The sequence below is a fragment of the Zootermopsis nevadensis genome, unplaced genomic scaffold (genome assembly GCF_977971745.1).
Source record: "Zootermopsis nevadensis isolate Lab colony 2312 unplaced genomic scaffold, Znev_1.0 Znev_ptg000061l, whole genome shotgun sequence".
Classification (NCBI taxonomy): Eukaryota; Metazoa; Arthropoda; class Insecta; order Blattodea; family Termopsidae; genus Zootermopsis; species Zootermopsis nevadensis.
In genome coordinates this window covers 7,971,456-7,990,929 of record NW_028259192.1, presented here as the reverse complement: position 1 = coordinate 7,990,929, position 19,474 = coordinate 7,971,456, and the positions used below count along the sequence as shown (strand labels likewise).

The following is a 19,474-nucleotide window of genomic DNA, read 5'->3' as shown; positions in this document are numbered from 1 at the left end:
AACTTGTGTTGGGTAAGGCCGTGGTCTAGGCAACACGGAGTTTTCCTCCAGGGCATCCCAACAATTACTCCATTCACATACACAGAAGAAGGCAATGGAAAACCACTTCTGGAGCATCTGCCAAGAACGTATATGAACAGGTCCCAGTCCGAGAAAAGGATGGAAGGATCCTGTTCATATGGACCTGTCGTCAGACAGAACACTAAATAAATAAATAAATAATTTAAACTATTTAATAAGTAAATAACATTGAAGCTAATAAAACCTATGTATATATCACAAGCAGTCCTGTATAAAACTACATATAAGTATGGATACTGAACGTTCATATAGGTAACTAGACAATTAACAATCTCAATAGATACATTATAATTTGTGTGGCCATATTTCATCACTATTACGGTTAGAATAATTTAAACTATTTAACAAATAAATAACATTGAGCCAAATTTATGGCTAATAAAAACTATGTACACATCACCAAAACCACAGGCAGTGCTGTATAACACTCCGCATAAGTATGGATATTGAATGTTCATATAGGTAACTAGACAATTAACAATCTCAATAGATACGAGGTGCGATCGGAAGGTTTCCAGACTGCGCGTATAAAAACCCGTACACTTATCTCAGGTATTTAATTCATCCATCACCCTCGAAGTAGTTCCCCTGGGAGTGAACACAACGATCCCAGCGCCGCTGCCAAGCCTGGAAGCATCCCTGGAAATCTTTCTTTGTCAGCCTGTCAAGCACCATCTGCGATTCTGCCTGAATCTCTTGCCAAAGACTCGCCACAACGGCTACGGAAACCTATGAAATGCTAAAGCAAGCATTTGGGGAGTCCGCAATGGGTCGTGCACAAACTTTTGTGTGGCATTCACGTTTTAAAAATGGCAGAACCTCTGTCGATGATGACGAGCGTTCTGGACGACCACCTTCAAGCACAACGCCCGAAAATGTTACGAAGATTCGGCAGGCCATTCACGAAGATCGACGTTGTACCATCAACGACTTGTGCGACAATGTTGGGATAGGCTATGGGACCTGTCAGCTGATTCTAAAGGACGGAAGCGGCCGTCAAAGTGGCGCAACCACAACTGGCTGCTGCATCATGACAACGCGCCAGCGCACACCGCCCTCAAAGTTCGGCAGTTTTTGGCCTCAAACACCATGGCCGTCATCCCGCACCCTCCTTAGCTCAGTGTGACTTCTTCCTCTTCCCAAAGATGAAAATTCAGCTAAAGGGAAGGAGATTTGAGACGACAGAAGAGATTCAGGCAGAATCGCAGATGGTGCTTGACAGGTTGACAAAGAAAGATTTCCAGGGATGCTTCCAGGCTTGGCAGCGGCGCTGGGATCGTTGTGTTCACTCCCAGGGGAACTACTTCGAGGGTGATGGATGAATTTAATACCTGAGATAAGTGTACGGGTTTTTATACGCGCAGTCTGGAAACTTTCCGATTGCACCTCGTATATTATAATTTGTGTGACCATATTTCATCACTATTACTGTTAGAATAATTTAAACTATTTAACAAATAATAACATTGAGCCAAATTTATGGCTAATAAAAACTATGTAGACATCACCAAAACCACAGGCAGTGCTGTATAGCACTCCACATAAGTATGCTTCTTGAAAATTTATGTAAGTTACTAGACAGTTCAAAACGGTGACAAATTCCATTATCTAATCCCTCTAAACATGCTGGGAGCAGCAGTGTCTCTGTCTTTCTTCTTCTTGGCAGGATCAGGAGGAAAACATTTCCACAGTCTTAAGGTTTCATCTGCACCAGCAGACAACACTGTGCTTCCGTCTGGACACAGAGCCAGTTGCAAGACCCGCTTTTTTTGGCCAGTTAATTCAGCAACCTGGAATTAATTTAAGACTTGATTTATTTAACTTAATCAATGCTCTAATTTTATTGGTAAAATTATGCAAGGACTAGTTCTCCTGTTTTGGGGTTTGGAATGGGGCCAATAAACTCTCGCAGTAAAAGTACACACTGACTCTGGCTGCAGAAGTGGTATGGTATTCGTATTGCGTTAGTATGGTGTTTGGACGACAAGATACAGTCTGACATTTAGATGAAAAATAATTTTTGGAAATACTTTATAAATTTGTACAGGGACCTCAGAAGTTATTAACGTCTGTGGTCTCTGTACAAATTTAAAATATTCACCCAGTGCAATGATGAAAATAAAAGAGTTTCAATCCAAATCAATAGGCATTTAAGGATCATGATTCTTATGTTAAATAGTAAAATCCTGAACTACTAGACTAATGGCAGCAGAGATGTGATTTTTAAGAAGCATAGACTGAAAAACTAAAAGAGATTGGATAAAAAATAAATAAAAGAGAATCTAAGTTAAATGTCATGGAAAAGAAACTAACAAAGAACAGAATTAGATGGTATGGGCAATGGTTTATTAAGAATGAATAATAGACAAATCCCAAAGAAGGCTTTGAACATGAAAGTGAAAGGAAAATGTTCACAATGGAGGCTGTGATAAAGATGGGAATGACAGGTTAAGAAACACAACAGAGAGAGAAGGAAGGTCAAGAGCAAGAAACATAGGAGTTGTAGGAAGGCAGACACTGATGGTTGGACATGGTCATCAGACTTTAGAGCAGAAATATCTTGTGAGGAAAAAATGCCTTTCAACCCTAAAACAAAATGGAGACAAATTGAGAGGCCAGGAAAACCACCCCATTTTCTTCTTTCATTCCCTCAAGCATGGCAGAGTAAAGGTGGTGGGAACAATATCAAAATAAATATAAGTTACAAAGTTTGCCACGACAGTATTGGATAAACATTTTCTGAGATTTCAGGTTCTCATGGGATGGGTTGTTGGTGCCATGTACTGCGGCATAAGTACGTATACTGACTCATGATTTATGATGAAGTAAATAGAGAGTGGGGTAGGAAGACTTTTGGTTACAAAATGTTTGCTAGTGGGTGCCTATCTGGGCATCAGAAACATCATGTTTGTGGTCAGACAGGAAGATAATAATGGTATTAAAACTGCCTGTTTTCACAAGCATGTTCTACAAGAATTAAATGTCAGCCACAGGATGTTCAAAATTAAGTGTGAAATAAATCTATCTTCTGACTAACCAATTATACCGGGTCTACAATTTATGCTGTAACGGCCTTGCTTGCATTGCGTGCTCGGCCGAGTGCACTGTTGGTGTGGGATAGAGATAGCGTGTTCTTCCCGTGAGTCACAGGCGAATCAGTTTCAGTGCCGCTAGTAACAGCGAACTACGAATATTTCTCGTCACTAACACATGTTATTACATTAATTTTCTTACCTTAAATCACAAAAGATGTTCAAAGTGACTTCCTTGTGCTTGCAGGCAAGCTTCACATCTCGTTAACATGTTTCGAAATACTTGACGAAGCTCTTCTTGGGAAATTGCCGAAATGAATTGTGGTTTCCTGTTCTTCTTTTTATCCAAAACTGATCCCGCACTACAAAATTTTTTTATTAATCTCTCTATCGTGGGCCTGCTAGGAACACTTTCACCGGGAAAATGTCTGCGATATTTACGGCGGCATCTTCCGTAGGATGAATATTTGGCATATGTTTCGACTAAGAACACACGTTGCTTAATACTGTACACCATATTATCAACGTCAATCCGCGACGAGAGACGCAATGAAACTGATTCGCCTGTGACTCACGGGAATAACACGCTATCTCTATCCCACACCAACAGTGCACTCGGCCGAGCACGCAATGCAAGCAAGGCCGTTACAGCATAAATTGTAGACCCGGTATATGTATAATTTTAAAATACATGACATATCCTGAGTGAACTTTCGTAGACATCTCCCAATACAAACTGTACAGAAATAACCAATTCATTTTCAATCACTTCTCCATTAACATTTCATCTCACTGAAATTATGATCATTTACCTTTGTCATTGATGGATATTTCCAGATAATTAGTTGATTATTTGGAGAACCATGACCTGAGATGAGTTCTCTGTATGTAGTTGACCACTGAAGACCACAAACCTGCAAGACATTTTTTTACAGTGTAAATATTTGCAAGGGATTCAAGGAAGTAACAAAATACATGTAGTACTCTTCCACTAAATAACCCAGTCCAAGATGACAAATGACTGACAGATTTAAAAATCAAGACAATTATGAACTAAGAGGATGAAAAATTGTTTAACACACATATGGAGACTTTTCATTCATAAACCTTTCCTTAGTGGTATTAATGTCCAACAAACAGAAGACAGTAGTTGAATATGAAGGTAATGGCCATTTTATTTAAGCTTCAACAAGACAATCATGCAGTAGTTAGGCAACAGTCCATACACATTTGAGATGTGGGTAAATTGAGATGCCTAGATTTTTAAATAAAATTATAATTATTCAACTAATAACTATAGATGTGCTACTGCACCTATCAAATTTAACAGTGCATCAGCCTAAGCAGTTATGAATTTTCTATAGTCATGGCAGTCAAGGGGTCTTAAATACAGTAAATATCCAGGTCTTACCTGAGACTTAGTGTCGATGGTGCTGAGACAACAACCAGTATTGCAGTTCCAAAAGCGAATGCATCTGTCACCTGTTCCAGCACCACTTGCCAATATGCTATGCTGCCATGGGCACCATGCCAGTGCCTTCACAGCTGCTTCATGTGCACTACAACACAGCACGAAAATAAGCATCTCAATGTTGGAATAGAATGTCACAATTTTTGGAGTGCAATTCTATTAAACTGAAAACGTGTCTGTCATTCCCTTGTGAAAATCATTTTTGTGTCTAGAGCAATGATCATGGAGATGGTCCCTGAAACACTGGTGATTTTTAACCAACTGATATGACTGACAGCCCAAGAATGTTTGACTAAAATACAATCAAGTCTGCAATATCAGAACAGTTTCAAGATCCAATATATGTCTACAATAGCATTTTATTATTTTCACGGAATTAATATGATAGAGTACGACATCCACTCATCTCACAAATAGGAAACTACATCATCAAGTATCCACTTACCTGAGAGAGTATAATGGCTGGGGTTGTGAGAAAGTCTGTCCTGCCACAACTGGCCATATGTAAAGCATATTGTCATTCCCACCACTGGCTAGATACCTGCCATCTGGCGACCACTTTAGTCCACAAACCTGAAAACAGTGATGTTACCAATAACACATCTAATATAAATGATGTTATGACCGTGGGAGTTTTCTCAAGAGACTGCATGCATGTAAATATTTTAATCTAAAACCAGAGGTTAAAGTGGGATGGGAGGTGGGAAATGCACAGTAACACTTATCTCAAACAATGCCTTTTTATAGTGGTCTCAAATCAGGGGATGCTTTACCACTTTAACTGCAAGGAATGAGGAAGGAAGATGGACAGTCTGGGCTGATAGGAAACAAGGAGCTAGAGAGATTATAAGTGGCCCTTTTTGGGCTCTTTTCAATAGGCCTGGACCATTTCCATCTCCCTTCTTCATTCCTGGTCTCTAGCTGGACAATCACCATGGCCCGGTCATTTTCCTAACCCTATATAAACCAACCACTTCTCACTTCAGCCTTTGGGTTGGAGACAGTATGTTTCTCCGAAACACTGTCACAGCCCAGAAGACCACCATGATTAGATATGTGCAGGTGGTATGAGATTTATCATACAAAGCTTACTAATTTCTTGAGATGAAGTATAGTGCAAGGTTTCTTGCAGCGACTCCAAGTGAATAAAGTACCTTCATCTTGTGTTACTGTAACAACGAACTTTTGATTTGTGGAAGGCGTGTCGAGATTTGTAGCATCAGAGTTCCTTCCCAATACTATAACCTTTTCCTGCCGTGAATATATCACTACCCTGAACACAAACTCAGGTCCCCGCAGTTAACTGCGTAAGTTATGGCATGACCTTTGGTAGGGAGATGAAGCAGATGGTGTGGTAAGGAGGGACAGCAGACCAGGGTACTGTTAAAACTGGCCTACATAATGTTTGTAGTTTGTCAGCAGAGGTGATTAAATGGTGGGTAGTAGAACTTCATTTAGTGTTGTGGGAATGAATCTGTCTGTAAACATGCCAATGGATTATGCATAGTTAGCACAAACTATTGGCTCCATCCTCCGGGATTTCTCTATGCACGGTTTCTCACCTCTTGTGTATGAGAAGACAACACAGCCACAATGTGGTCTCTCCATCTAACATCATGATGGATGATCCGACCACTAGCAGAACCACTGCTCAGAATGTAGGAATTCCATGACAGAGAGCTAACACGTGCTGAGTGACCGCCCATGATACGTAGTCGCCTCATCTCGCTGCAATCCCACAACTTTAAAAGCAAAACAATTCGATTAATCATTTTGAGTATTCTAAAATTACAAAACAATGAGAACTCAAAAACATTTATTAAAATGTCATGAAATGAAAGCAGAAAATAAAAGTTTTTTGAATGGGGCAACAGATAAAGGATAGCATAGTGCACTAAACATTTGCAATTCCTGTACTACTATGACTACCACTATCATTATTATTTATTATTTTCAAACCACATGACCACAAACCAGGCTCAAATCTCATCATCTTGTTGTTTTCTAATTACTACTGATCTCACACAGTCCACGAAGTACGAACTTATTGTTTACTACAGTAATACCGTTCACATAAATAGTTAAGAAAAAGAAAAGTACTTTCAAGAATAAATATCCATACAAACTACTAGCAAATGTTTTCTTCACACTGTGACTGTGTTCGATGAGGAGCTGCTACATGACATTTTGTAATTGTCACCTTTGAACCATGTTATTTAAAACACATTTTACCATCTGATTGTTCCTTCCACCAATAACATCATATTTATATGGATATAAGGTATATGGGAAGTAAAAGCAAGGATAGCCATGGCCAAGGCAGCTTTCGTCAAGAAGAGGATACTTCTCACTAGCAAGTTGGGCTTGGAGATGAAGAAGAAACTAGTGAAGTGTTACGTATGGAGTGTCGCGCTGTATGGAGCAGAGACTTGGACATTCAGGAAGAAGGAACAGAAATACCTGGAGAGTTTTGAAATGTGGTGTTGGAGAAGAATAAAAAAGATCAGGTGGACGGATCGAGTGACCAACGAAGAAGTATTGAGGAGAGTCAACGAGCAAAGAAACATTCTGCAGGCGATTACACAAAGGAAAGCTAACTGGCTGGGACATATTATGAGAAGGAATGGGTTACTGAGTGATATCTTCGAAGGCCAGGTTGAAGGAAAGCGAGGACTGGGAAGAAGACTGATACAGCTAACCGACGATCTGAAACAAGGAAAGAAGATGAAGTTCCAGGAATTAAAACGAGAAGCTGAGAATAGGGAAAACTGGAGAGCTCTTTTTGGGCAGAGCAATGGACCTGTCGTAAGACAGAACATTGAATAATAATAATAATAATAAGCTATGTGAATACCTAAGTCACACCTGACTTTCAATAAGAAAATAAATAAGATATAATTTGCAAGCTGCATCAAAACTTTTAAATTAATTTTCCCCTCAGGTACCAGTGATTTTTTTCTTTTCAGAAAAAGAGAGGGTGTCAGTTTCTCCAAGAACCTAGAAGAATACAGGTGTTTCATCCACACCTCCCACTTAACTTGAAGGTAACATCTTTCAAGAGCTGACAATTTACATGCTGCTAATTCTGATTTTGGGTAACATAACAAACCTGTATAACTCCCATACTTGTTCCCACAGCAAGACAATCTCCTTCTTGTATCCAACTCAGAGAACATACAAAATCACTCCCTTCCAGACTGAGCAATTTCTCAATAGCACCAGTACCAGCATTCCACAGATACACACTGGTGTTAAGAGCAACTGCCAGAATGTTGTTGGGACTCCAATCAATCAGGTTCAGATCTGAAATAATAAGGACAATTACAATAAAATTTATGACTCAAATTAGAACAAAATTTTTAAAGAGGCACAGTATATTATGCATAACCAAAAACTGATTACAGTTGCGGACTATACATATATTCTGACTGCAAAAACATGTAAGGTGAACCAGATTCAACACATTGTTTGAGGGGTGTCCATTATACTTTAAGTCATTTACACAGGGTTTGTGCATACAATATAATGAAAACTGCATTGCACAAATGTTCATTATGTGGAGAAAATCACTAGATTATTGCCTAGGATTTCTTGAAATAAACTGTACTGAAATGCTGATTTATTATGGTAATATTATAAATAAATATATCCACTAAAAAGCACCATAAGTGGAAGCTCTTCACCAAGGGTTTCCTTCAAATAAGTTGCATGAAATAATGAAACTCCTTCAATCTTGTGTAAATGCCCTTAATTGACACATAAGGATTAATCAGTGACTTCCAAAATACAGTGAAACCTCGATGCATCGTTTTCGGCGGGGGTGGGAAATAAAAACGACGAATACGGGAAAACGATAGTTGCGGGAAAGCATTAAAAATTTAAAAAAAACAATGTTTCTCTTTCAAAGTTACTTCTTTTTACCAAAAAAGTCTTTAATGGACAACTGGTTTGTCGAAACTTTACGTTTTAGGCCAAACAGAGCCCTTTCCACGTTCAAAATGTTTTCCTCGTCACGTTCACTAATATTATGCGCATAAAAGAACGACTTCACTTTTGGCAATGCTTCGGCAAAACTCGGCACAGCTTCGGGCTCGCATTCGTCGTCTTCCACTTCCTCACCACTCCAACCCCCTTCGCGGACAATAACAGGAAGAATGGAAATACTATTACTGCCGAACTCAACGAAACGTAGCTGTAGAAGACACGAGATGAACCATGTACCTGTAATAAAAGCATTTGTGAAGAAATTCACTCTGCACATGCCATCTGGCATCGCTGGAACGAAATATGAGTGCACCCTAATTAAACTCGTAAAATTTCTGACAATGAGCACAGCCATTCGCTCCAACTATCACCCCTCATTCCAAAAGAATCTGTGCTGGTTGGGCGACATAACAGGTTACCACTACTGTGTATTCCAAAAATATTGTGCGTCTTTCGGTATTAATTTATCTCAAAACCCAGCATTTTAAATTCTAAAAACATCACGTAAATTTAGTTATAATTTCTCAGAAACGATCATTGTGGGAAAATTGTGGGCCGGGACTAAGATTTTTGAACGATCGATGCGATAAAACGATAGTTCGAGGAACGATAGAAGCGGGAAAATGTAACATTATTTTATGTGGGATGTATTTGGGACCGAACAAAACGGACGATGCATCCGGGAAAACGATAGTTCTGGGAACGATGGATAGAGGTTTCACTGTATTCTCTTCAACCAGAAATAAAAGGCCTTGAATTATAACCTAATATCAATGGAATAAAATAATCATCATAACTGCAGTATATAATGTCACCTTTCAGAAAAAGACTGCCGAAAGGCTGGAACACCTTCAACATTCGATGTGATTTATTCCCAAAAACCAAAATCATGCTATTACTCAGAATAAAATAATGTTCATTCATAGATAAGGCTTTGGTCTCGTTTCCATCATATTTATGAACCAATTACAAGCATTAGCTGTCTGCTTTATTACTACATAGGTAATTGAGATGAGCAAAGAAAAATTTACCAGCTCTAAGTCAATTGTTTTTAAACTTCTGTTTGAGGCAACCATTAAGTGTCATGAAAGAGGCCTGTGTTCCACTCTAATCCTAAAGTTTGAGTCTTGATTGTTGGGCTTTCAGACATTGTAAATTGACCCATTTAGAGGCTTAATCATTACAAACATCTGCTGATAAAATATTTGAATTTGATTTCTTACAAGATACATAAATACCAACACCAACTTACAATAGTCATCCACAATCTCAGGAGCATCAAGAATTCGGTCTGGATTTTTTGGAATGTATCTAGTTGAACTCTTTGTTGATGCTGGTGCCTTGGAATACATATTAATCAAAGAATCCGCAAATCCCTGCAATTGAATAAACATAAATGAGTTTATAGAACAATCCCATGAAAAAATTGCCAAACAGAACCCAATATTAGAACTATTTATAAGCTTAAGAAATTAATTACAAAAAATAGATAAAGAATATTCAAACAGTTGTGCGCGCTCCAAAATGTAAAATGGGCACAGCATAAATCATTATTATTTTGGTCACACATGTTAACAGCATATCAAGGCAAATTGACTTTTTGCAAAAACTACAGCTAATAACATATTTAGAAAAATTTTAAGATCAGATTATAAATTGTAGTTATAGCAGAACTTCTCAAGTGATTTACAAGATGCCTATTAATTTTCAGAATACATTCTTCAAATAACAGCTACTTTTAAAACACGGTAGCTGAACATTTATATTACAGAAGCCAAATTATACTTTTGGTTTACTCCCTACATGCAGCTCTAAAATATTTCAATTTGAAGACATTATTAGATCAACTTGTTTAATTCTAACTTGTAAGTGCTAAATTCCTGTTAATGAATGCAGAAATTCTCTGGCTAACAAAAAACTGATCTAAAAATAAATACATGAGCAATCTAGCCCTATAATACAAGCAACAAATCACCTGAAAATAATTCAGAATTGAAGTATCTTTAAACAACACACAGATAAGAGATTCCTAACATAAATAAGAAAATGTTATGTGTCATTTGCGGTGTCCAACATTCTACTTTGGGTTTTACTGAATGTGTTGACCTTCCATATTGTAACACTAGTTCTCTTAGTTGGCAAGCAGTAAGATTAACAATCGTTGTGGTGAGACAATCACCTACGAAATACCTGTTGTACCACAATGAAACAGAAAACTAGAAAACTTACAACAGGCCTTCCTGGTGCTTTGTTTTTGAAGGACAGAATCTTCATTTTATTAATTTCCCCACCAAAAAGACACTCTGATAAAAGGCGCCTGTATTCTTTCTGTGCAGGGCTTGTCGATTTATCTGCTTCTTGTTCCCTTGTCACCTGAAAGGAAATCACACCAACTCCATATAAATTCAATTTAGTTAAAGTTACATTATAAATATAAAATAACAGTTAACTCTCCACAGGCAAATTTGGACCCACCCCACCTCCCAAGTTCGAACCCAATTTTTATTTGTTATTCTGACACACACACAGACATGAATAATGAAAGTAACTTTTCTAGGTAGTTACCAACTCCTCAATACAATGCATCATGACACATTCCTCAAAATTGCTTGTAACCACATACGAGATAACATTTTAAACAGTGCCTATATACTACAGAAATACCAGCAAACATCACGCGTTTAGTAACTCAACACAGTTCTCAAACATTTCCCATATCACGATGTAATCTCTCAAGGTCCACAACCATTACAACCTGCATGGTACATAAACACCAATAAATTCTTTACCTTATAATGTGCAACTTCATAATTTGTTGTGCTTCTGACCGGAATGAATTGATCACCACCGATCGGAGTCTTGTGTGAAGCACCACCTGTTAAAATACACAAAATGGTTAAAATACTATTTAACAATAATGTACACATAAACTACAGACTCCCAAATAAAATATGAAAATACATGATGCATAAATTTCACTGACACATTTAATATTTATTTTAATTTGTCATCTATTATGAATCATACAGGAATCACCTTTTGTTAAACCCACAGCCAATAAACTGGCTTGCCAATTTGTAGACTTAATGATTGTAAAATCCTGACTGAGAATCAAACCTGAGTTGCCTGCACCATAGCCAAACTGAGTTATGGCAAGCAATGCAGCGATGCCTTCTAAAATAACAGTAAAGCAAGAGAAAAATAGAACTGTTTCCTTTTAAAGAAATTGTAAAGTATCAACAAATATGTTGGCCAAGAAGTCACAGGAGCGGCCACAGCAATACCGAAAAACGGGCCAAAAGTGGTGAGAATCAACTGACCAGATTCCCTTGTAACTTGACTAGAAGGAGTGCATACGGAGATTATTTTGATAACAATTAGAAACTTCTGAAAACCTTAATTTCACATTATACAAAACTCATGGCCTCTCTCTCAGTAATGCAGAGAACGAAGAAAAATTACTATTGCTAAGGAAAAAGCAGATTTGGACAAAGAAGTAAATGAGTTTCTGGTCCTAATTAAACATATATATTACAAGTAATGAACATATTTTATATATATACTTTACCTTGCCATTTCTTGGGTCTTTTCTTTATACCAATGGACTTAGTCTTCGACAAGGTTGGAGTGGAAGCTGTTTTCTTGGATACATTGCTAATTAAAAGAAAATTAGTGTCATAATCAAAGTTTAATAAACTGAAATTACTTACCCTCTTAAGAATTACATGAACAAATTATAAAGATTAAATCAGTTTTGCACTATAGTCAGATTTGTTAAAACAAAGGATTCACACAATATGAAATAAAGCTTAGAATATCTTCATACTGCATGGCACTGAAAAAAACAGCATTAATTTTTAAAAGTTCCATTTAAGCTATAAAACATACTCCAATTTAACATACTGAATCATCTCCACAGACCACAAGAAACATTGCTTTCAGCCCTGTCACAAAAAGAAGTAAACAAAACTTCTATCAGCACTGCACACTCGCACCATATTCTATGTGTAACTGAACACCATATGAAATTACCAGCCATCTGATAGGTTAATCTTAACAATTCCCATTCTGAGAGATCAGATTCAATTTTTATTGCAATGAGGTTCTTTTTATAAACGTTATAACTTGCTGCATTAAGTTGGCTGGGTATGTTACATGCCTTTAAAATTTCCATTAGCTTGTTCCTGTTAACTGTGTCAGCAGGAAAGCTTGATTCAAAAATTACTGAGATGTTTAAAAATGTGTCAAACTTTAAATCAACATGATATATTGATCCTCACTTTTCACTTCACAGAACAATTTTACATTAATTTATTAGTTTTGGTTGGCTTAATATAACCTCAACTTCATATGACAACTGTTCAGCAATTATTAAATTCAGGATGCCTTCATAAGAAACAGTTCAAATGTGAAATTTCTGAAACCGTCAACTATACACATTCGTTTAAACTATCTTAAATACCACAAAGAGCAAACCTTAAATCGGAGGCCTCCCGACACTTCTTCAGCCACAGGGTAATCGGACATTCGCTTATTTCTTGGTCCATTCTAACACACTTCTTTAAACGTTGAACTGTCAAAGACTAATTTGAAATCTGATACTATTATGTAGATTTCCGTTATACAGTGTGACCAACTTATAAGAAATAAATTTTGTTACCTGTGCTGGTATCGTACGTGTTTGGCAAGCATGACCACTAATAACATAGGAAAAGCGCACAGGTGTGCATAAGAAAGTTTTCCTGTATCTAGTTTGTCATAATCCTTGATATATTAAATGATGGATTTGGTTCTGTTTTTACATTTTGTTATGTGGTATCTGTCGCATCGTTGATCACATTCGCATTCGGGTCCTTGTTGGTGGTAGAGTTTCGTTTTATAAATCTTGTGATGGTAGCCGTGAACTGCCAAGCTTGTTATTGCGTGAAGCATGGTTGGTAAGCCTGTCCATGCACGATCGGTCATCGTGCTTGTGGTGTACACAACCTGCCATCTATTCTTCCTTTCTTCAAGTAGTCGCGACGAGTTCTCCGTAGATGGCAGCAGTAGTCTGTAACGTAGATCTTCCATCAAGGACGTTTCCTTTGCTAGCTCGTAGGCGTCTTGATGGCGCGTATTTTGAAATTCCAAGAGTAATGACAACATATGTATCAAAAATTATATTCTTTGAATGCAATGACTGGGAAAATTTGTGACTATTCTTGTAAAAGTTATGATGAAATATATTACAATATACTGTATTCCAGAAGGAATATTATAATATATAGTATTTCCCCTTAATTTTTAATGGGTGTTACTCTAGTAGCTGAAATAAAATGCTGCTGTCCATCAACAAATGCAAGTATAATTTTTGTATTTAATGAATCATCCTACATACTCATATAGTTTTGTAATATATACTAATATGTATTCTTTAAACCATACATTATACAGTGATCAAATAATATATATATATCATTGGAATGCCTCAATGGAAATAAGAAAGACTATAAATTATTGATTTTGAAAATTATTTACTGACGATACATTCATTAGGAGCTTAAAAGATACTAAACTAAGTCCCGGAGAGAGAGAAAGAAAAAAATAGACGTGTACAGTCTACATAATAAAATTCTGTTGAGGAATGTTTCTCTATACGACACACTTTAAATCAGATTTCTATTAAAACGGCACATAGAATATAAAAAAATATGGGGATAGAATAACACAATAATAACACTCACACACATGAACACATGTGCACAGATATATAACGTATGAGTAAGCTGTTTCAAAATCCAACATATTTAATAGCAGTATCATTGCAATATCTTCATGAGATAGACAATTCCACTTGCATCCACTGTAGTAAATGCAGCAAAGTTGTTGGAAGCTGAAACTTTCTTAACTTCTGGTCCTAAAAGCTTCACACAACCTAGCAAAAATGTCCCTTCTTTTCCTCCTTTTCCTAACCAATCATCTGCCAAGTATCCAGTTCTTGCACACCCATTAAAACTATCATCAACAGGCCTGAGTGGTAACTTTGGAGAATCACCACTCTGTTTCCTCCTTCGCTGACCACTACTTATCTTTCGTCGCTGTCCACAGGATACCATGGTCAACCGGCCAACATCCCACCATCCAATTTGATCACCTACGCTCAGTAATATTACAGGTGGAAGTGATACAAGACTAGACCCTGTAGCTGAGGCAGGAGGTAAAAACAGCAAATTTTGAACCCCAGTCTTGTGAAGTTTCAAAGTAGCCAGAATTACTTTAGTTAGGACTTCCCATATCTAGAACCATAAAACATACAACTAAAATCAACACAGTCACATGTGAATATAATTGAAAACCAACTTGTAAGAAATCAGTTGCCAATATTCTTGTTAGAAATATGGCAATATAACAATAAGCAGAAATTTTTTCTCATTGTTGCTACCCAATAAGCTGATAAATTTTAATATTAAATGGCCAAAGATACTATGCTTTTTGCATTTGATTTCTTCCACACCTAATTTTTCTTAATCCATTCCTGTGTCTGCTAAAAACTAGTATTATTTGCTAATGACGATCTTTGTTAAAATATACTTTTACATTTCCTTGCTGAACTGTTCTGATAGTCAATGTTAATAAGATTTTGGACACAAACAATGTGCATGGAAAATTTATCTTAGATTATAGTTTCATCAGAACTGTAGAATGGATTACATCTAATGTTAAGAAAGTTTAATCAGATTTCAAGCTGAATATGACTTCATAACTATGTGCTTCATTGCATAGTACACTATGGCCCTTCTCCCCTAAAACGTAGATACAAATTAAGAACACACCAACCACCTAAGTCTATACTGTTATATTGAAACAGCCTGGTTCTCGCTGTGGTGTCCATTTCATTTGCTTTTCTGTCTGCCTCCTTTTCCTGAGGTTTCAAAGTACAATTTGAGCTCCTAAATTCTGTTACTGCCCTGACACTACATAGTCCAATAGCAAGATACCAGCTAGAACTCCTGAATTAACATCACTGACAACCACTGCATGATTTTCTTTCTGTTCTGTCTAGCACAGGTCTTGAACAAAAATGGTTTAACCTGTTTAAATAATAACAAACAGAGGCTACTATTTCATGTTATAAAAGTATGAATAAAAAACTAGATGAACATACAAACAATATTTCCAGTAGTTTGTAACTTTTACCTATTTGTTGCCTTCTTAACTACAAACAAACAATACTTTCTTCAGCCAGTATTAAGTACATGTAAGTATACTTACAACAATGTTGCCAGTATCTTGACCCAAGGCTAGTAAACATGCATCATGTGACAATTTACAGGTACGTAGAGAGTCAAGAAGTTGGTAATTATAATTGCCTTGGACTTTCACATATGGTTCATCTGGCAACACTGTAAAATGTATCGAAAGAAAACTTCCACTGGCACCACAGAGAAGGAGCAAGTCCTCATTTCATAACAAATCTGCCATGGTGACATAAACATCAGTATAGTGCCCCACAAGGACATCGATTAGAGGTCCTGTCAGAATGTCCCATATCTAAAATTAAACACAGGGACATTATGGCTATGTTATATTTCCCATAAGTAATTTCATGTGTTCAGTGAATAGTAGCTGTATATATTCTACAACATTTAAATGTGAACCAAATACAGGTGAATCCTGGTATAGAAAGTGAGATCATGAAGAATTCAGACGACATGATATGGCAACAGTATTAGAACTGCATTCTCTCATTTTTCTCGTTGAGCAACATGGATTAAGCAAATTTTGGGGACAAGCCTGTATGTATATATCATGCAACATATACAGTTTATAACAAGCAAGGAATATTTGCATTGTTGTCTTCTTTTCCTCATTAGGCATTAAATTATGGGACTATTTTGCAAAGCAACTGATGAACGTTGGACCATGAACTATTTGATATAGCAGCTTAGTGTCAGTCACTGGAATTCAGTTTGTTTTGTGACTGCTGGCAGTTGCCTCCACAGAATGTGTCCAAACACCTAACCTGCCTGCAGAGAGAGATAAAGAAAGACATATTACTGTATAAAGAATGTCTTAATGTTGGTAACAGGGAGTTCCATAAGAATAATTCTTCCAAAACAAAAACAAAAAAACTCAGAAACTGGACATCTACCCACACAAAAAACTAGACTAGTTTTAAAAATATGTTCCAAGTTAATGTAAATTTTATTGTAAACAAGGTCATACTCATGTCAACTTGAGGTCATGGTTAGGTGAAGGTCATGTCAAGGTTAAGACAATATCAACCCAAGCATTTGATAAATAGAGGCCTTCAAAATTTTCAGGGTCAATTTAAGGTCACTTTATGCTTATATATGCTGAGCTCTAGATCTTTGAATGGACACACTCATGTGAAGTTGTGGTCATGGTTTGCCGAGTAGAGGTCTTTAAAATTTTTAAGGTCATTTTTTGTCATGCTTATTTCTGCTGAACTGTAGGTCACTAAATGGCCATTTTTTACCTTATGACAATTAGCATTCTGAAAAACCATTATTCAATAACAAATCTAATATTAACTCAATTCTGTAATGTAGCTTCCTGTTGGTGTTTAATTTAATTCTGTTCTATGTTCAGTTACTTTTCACACAATTTCTAGCAACTACTGCACTATATTACTGAAGTAGCTACTGGTGTCACCTTTGAACACGTTTTGATTGTCAATTAATGTCATGTTCAGACCTACATTAACTTGCACATGCAACCACTTTCCAATGGAAATATATTACCTGTTGATTTTATATGGCAATACCAAAAATTGAAAAAGAAGAAAAAGATAAAATGATACAACACTGACACACTGAAAACTGTCTAAAATATTCATGAAACTACTGTAAAAGCTAGATGGGTAGATTGGTACTGCTTTTATGTCCTGTGATTGTGATGTGCTGCTGATGCTGTCCTTGAGCCAGGTCTGAGGCTAGCTCAACCTGGGGGCCCAAGAGATAGACTTTCTGTCCCGTCTCCTCCTTTTATCTGATGAAAGCAGAATCTAGCTACTAAAATGTAATTTTATTAGTTTATAATTGAGAAGATAAACAAATTCAAAAAGAACAATTATACAGATTATGTGAATAAAATTAATCATGGCCATGCTCAGAGATGGGCTTTAGTATCAATGGCGTTGAATCATACAGTTATGCTACAACAATATTTAAAGTATGGGAAGATAACTCACCCATTATGATTCTGATAGTCCTTTACCAGTGTGCCTTAATCAACACTCCAGATATTGATGCTGCAATCAGAAGCTCCCACAATTATGAACTGAAGGTCCTTTCAAACTAAAGGCTTTGTAATAATCCCTCGACTTGGACTTCAAGGTAAAAAAAACATGGAACTAATACACGCTATTTGCCGCTGCTGATCAGACTTCACACGACCGCATTCCCTATTAATTGCTGTGTATGTAAGAACGCTGGCCTTGTAATCCTGGGGTCTCGGGTTCGATTCCCGGCCGTGCCCGAATTTATAACTTGTGTTGGGCAAGGCCGTGGTCTAGGCAACACGGAGTTTTCCTCCGGGGGCTTCCCCGGTTTCTCCGTGGCATCCCAACAATTACCCCATTCACACACAGAAGAAGGCAATGGCAAACCACTTCTGGATCATCTGCCAAGAACGTATATGAACAGGTCCCAGTCCGAGAAAAGGATGGAAGGATCCTGTTTATATGGACCTGTCGTCAGACAGAACACTACAAAATGTAAGACACATGACCATTCACAGATCCCCACAGGGTTCTGAATAGGTGGGAACATTCTTTCGACAGCTCTTAAATGTTCATGAGACTGGTGATATTAGACAGATTAAAATGCATACAGCTGAACTGTTAGTGTCAGAACCTAGTTTAGATGAAGTTGAACTAGCCATTGGGAAGTTGAAAAGTTATAAATCTCCACGAATTGATCAGATTCCAGCCGAATTAATTAAAGCAGGTGGCAAAGGGTTGCATATGAGGATCCATAAGCTTATTCAGTTAATTTGGGATAAGGAAGAGATGCCACAACAATGGAAGAAATCCATAATTATTCCTATTCATAAGAAGGGGGACAAGACTGAGTGTGGTAATTACCGAGGAATTTCTCAGCTATCGACCTCATACAAAATTCTATCCAACATTCTTTTGGCAATTACTGAAAGTATGTATCCAATTAATATCCTTGTAAAAAGTTTAAATTAGGCATGAAAGTGAAGCCCAGAATATAATATTATTTTTAAAATGACGGAATCGAATTTTTGAGTGTTTAATAATTTACAATTGACCATAACGAACTCAAGATGCCCTCACAAACCCACGTCATATGACTGCACTGCGCAACAACGTCTTCGCAGGTGCTCCACTAACCTAACCTAACTCAAACCAACCAAAACGGGGTTATCTGGATCACTGCAAGATGGCTTCCTGCGCACGAATTTTGGAAAAAGCTAATGGATGCTCAGATATTATTGGAATTTTGTATGGACGTCATGCCACAGATAATTTAATGATATTCATACTCTATCATGTCTTAACGCTTTTTATAAATTCGCACGAAGGCATCAAAGTCGTGAGGTGGAGGATGCACAAAGTCGGCCACGACCACTTACCAATAACGATATTACGCGCTCACACAATCCTCATATAACACAAATAGTGCTAGGTTGCGTGTAATACATCATAACACGTCTAAAACTAAATAATATTTCCACAAGAATTGTTTCTTGCAAAATTGATGCAGTGCAGATGTTGACGCAAATACGTAGCAGATTCATGCGTAACGATGACCCAATCTAACTCACTATAAATAAGTATCATGTAACGAAAGAATCGGAATAATCATATGTGAATGATAGTACGTCATTTATTAATATAACTCGCCTCACAAAAAAAACTGAATATAAATCTCTGGTA

General features: G+C 37.1%; 1 protein-coding gene across 1 annotated transcript; it reads right to left on the bottom strand.

Moving 5' to 3' along the window:
• Positions 1–1,417: 1,417 nt before the first annotated feature.
• LOC110839783 (cell division cycle 20 protein fzy) lies at positions 1,418–13,768 on the bottom strand. Its single transcript, XM_087340396.1, has 11 exons — positions 13,045–13,768; positions 12,137–12,222; positions 11,358–11,443; positions 10,798–10,941; positions 9,821–9,944; positions 7,694–7,887; positions 6,147–6,326; positions 5,030–5,157; positions 4,525–4,672; positions 3,926–4,027; positions 1,418–1,871 (listed from the first exon to the last, which is right to left on the bottom strand). Exons 1-11 carry the CDS (start codon positions 13,113–13,115, stop codon positions 1,686–1,688), a joined length of 1,449 nt encoding a protein of 482 aa, XP_087196522.1. The 5' UTR covers positions 13,116–13,768; the 3' UTR covers positions 1,418–1,685.
• Positions 13,769–19,474: the final 5,706 nt, after the last annotated feature.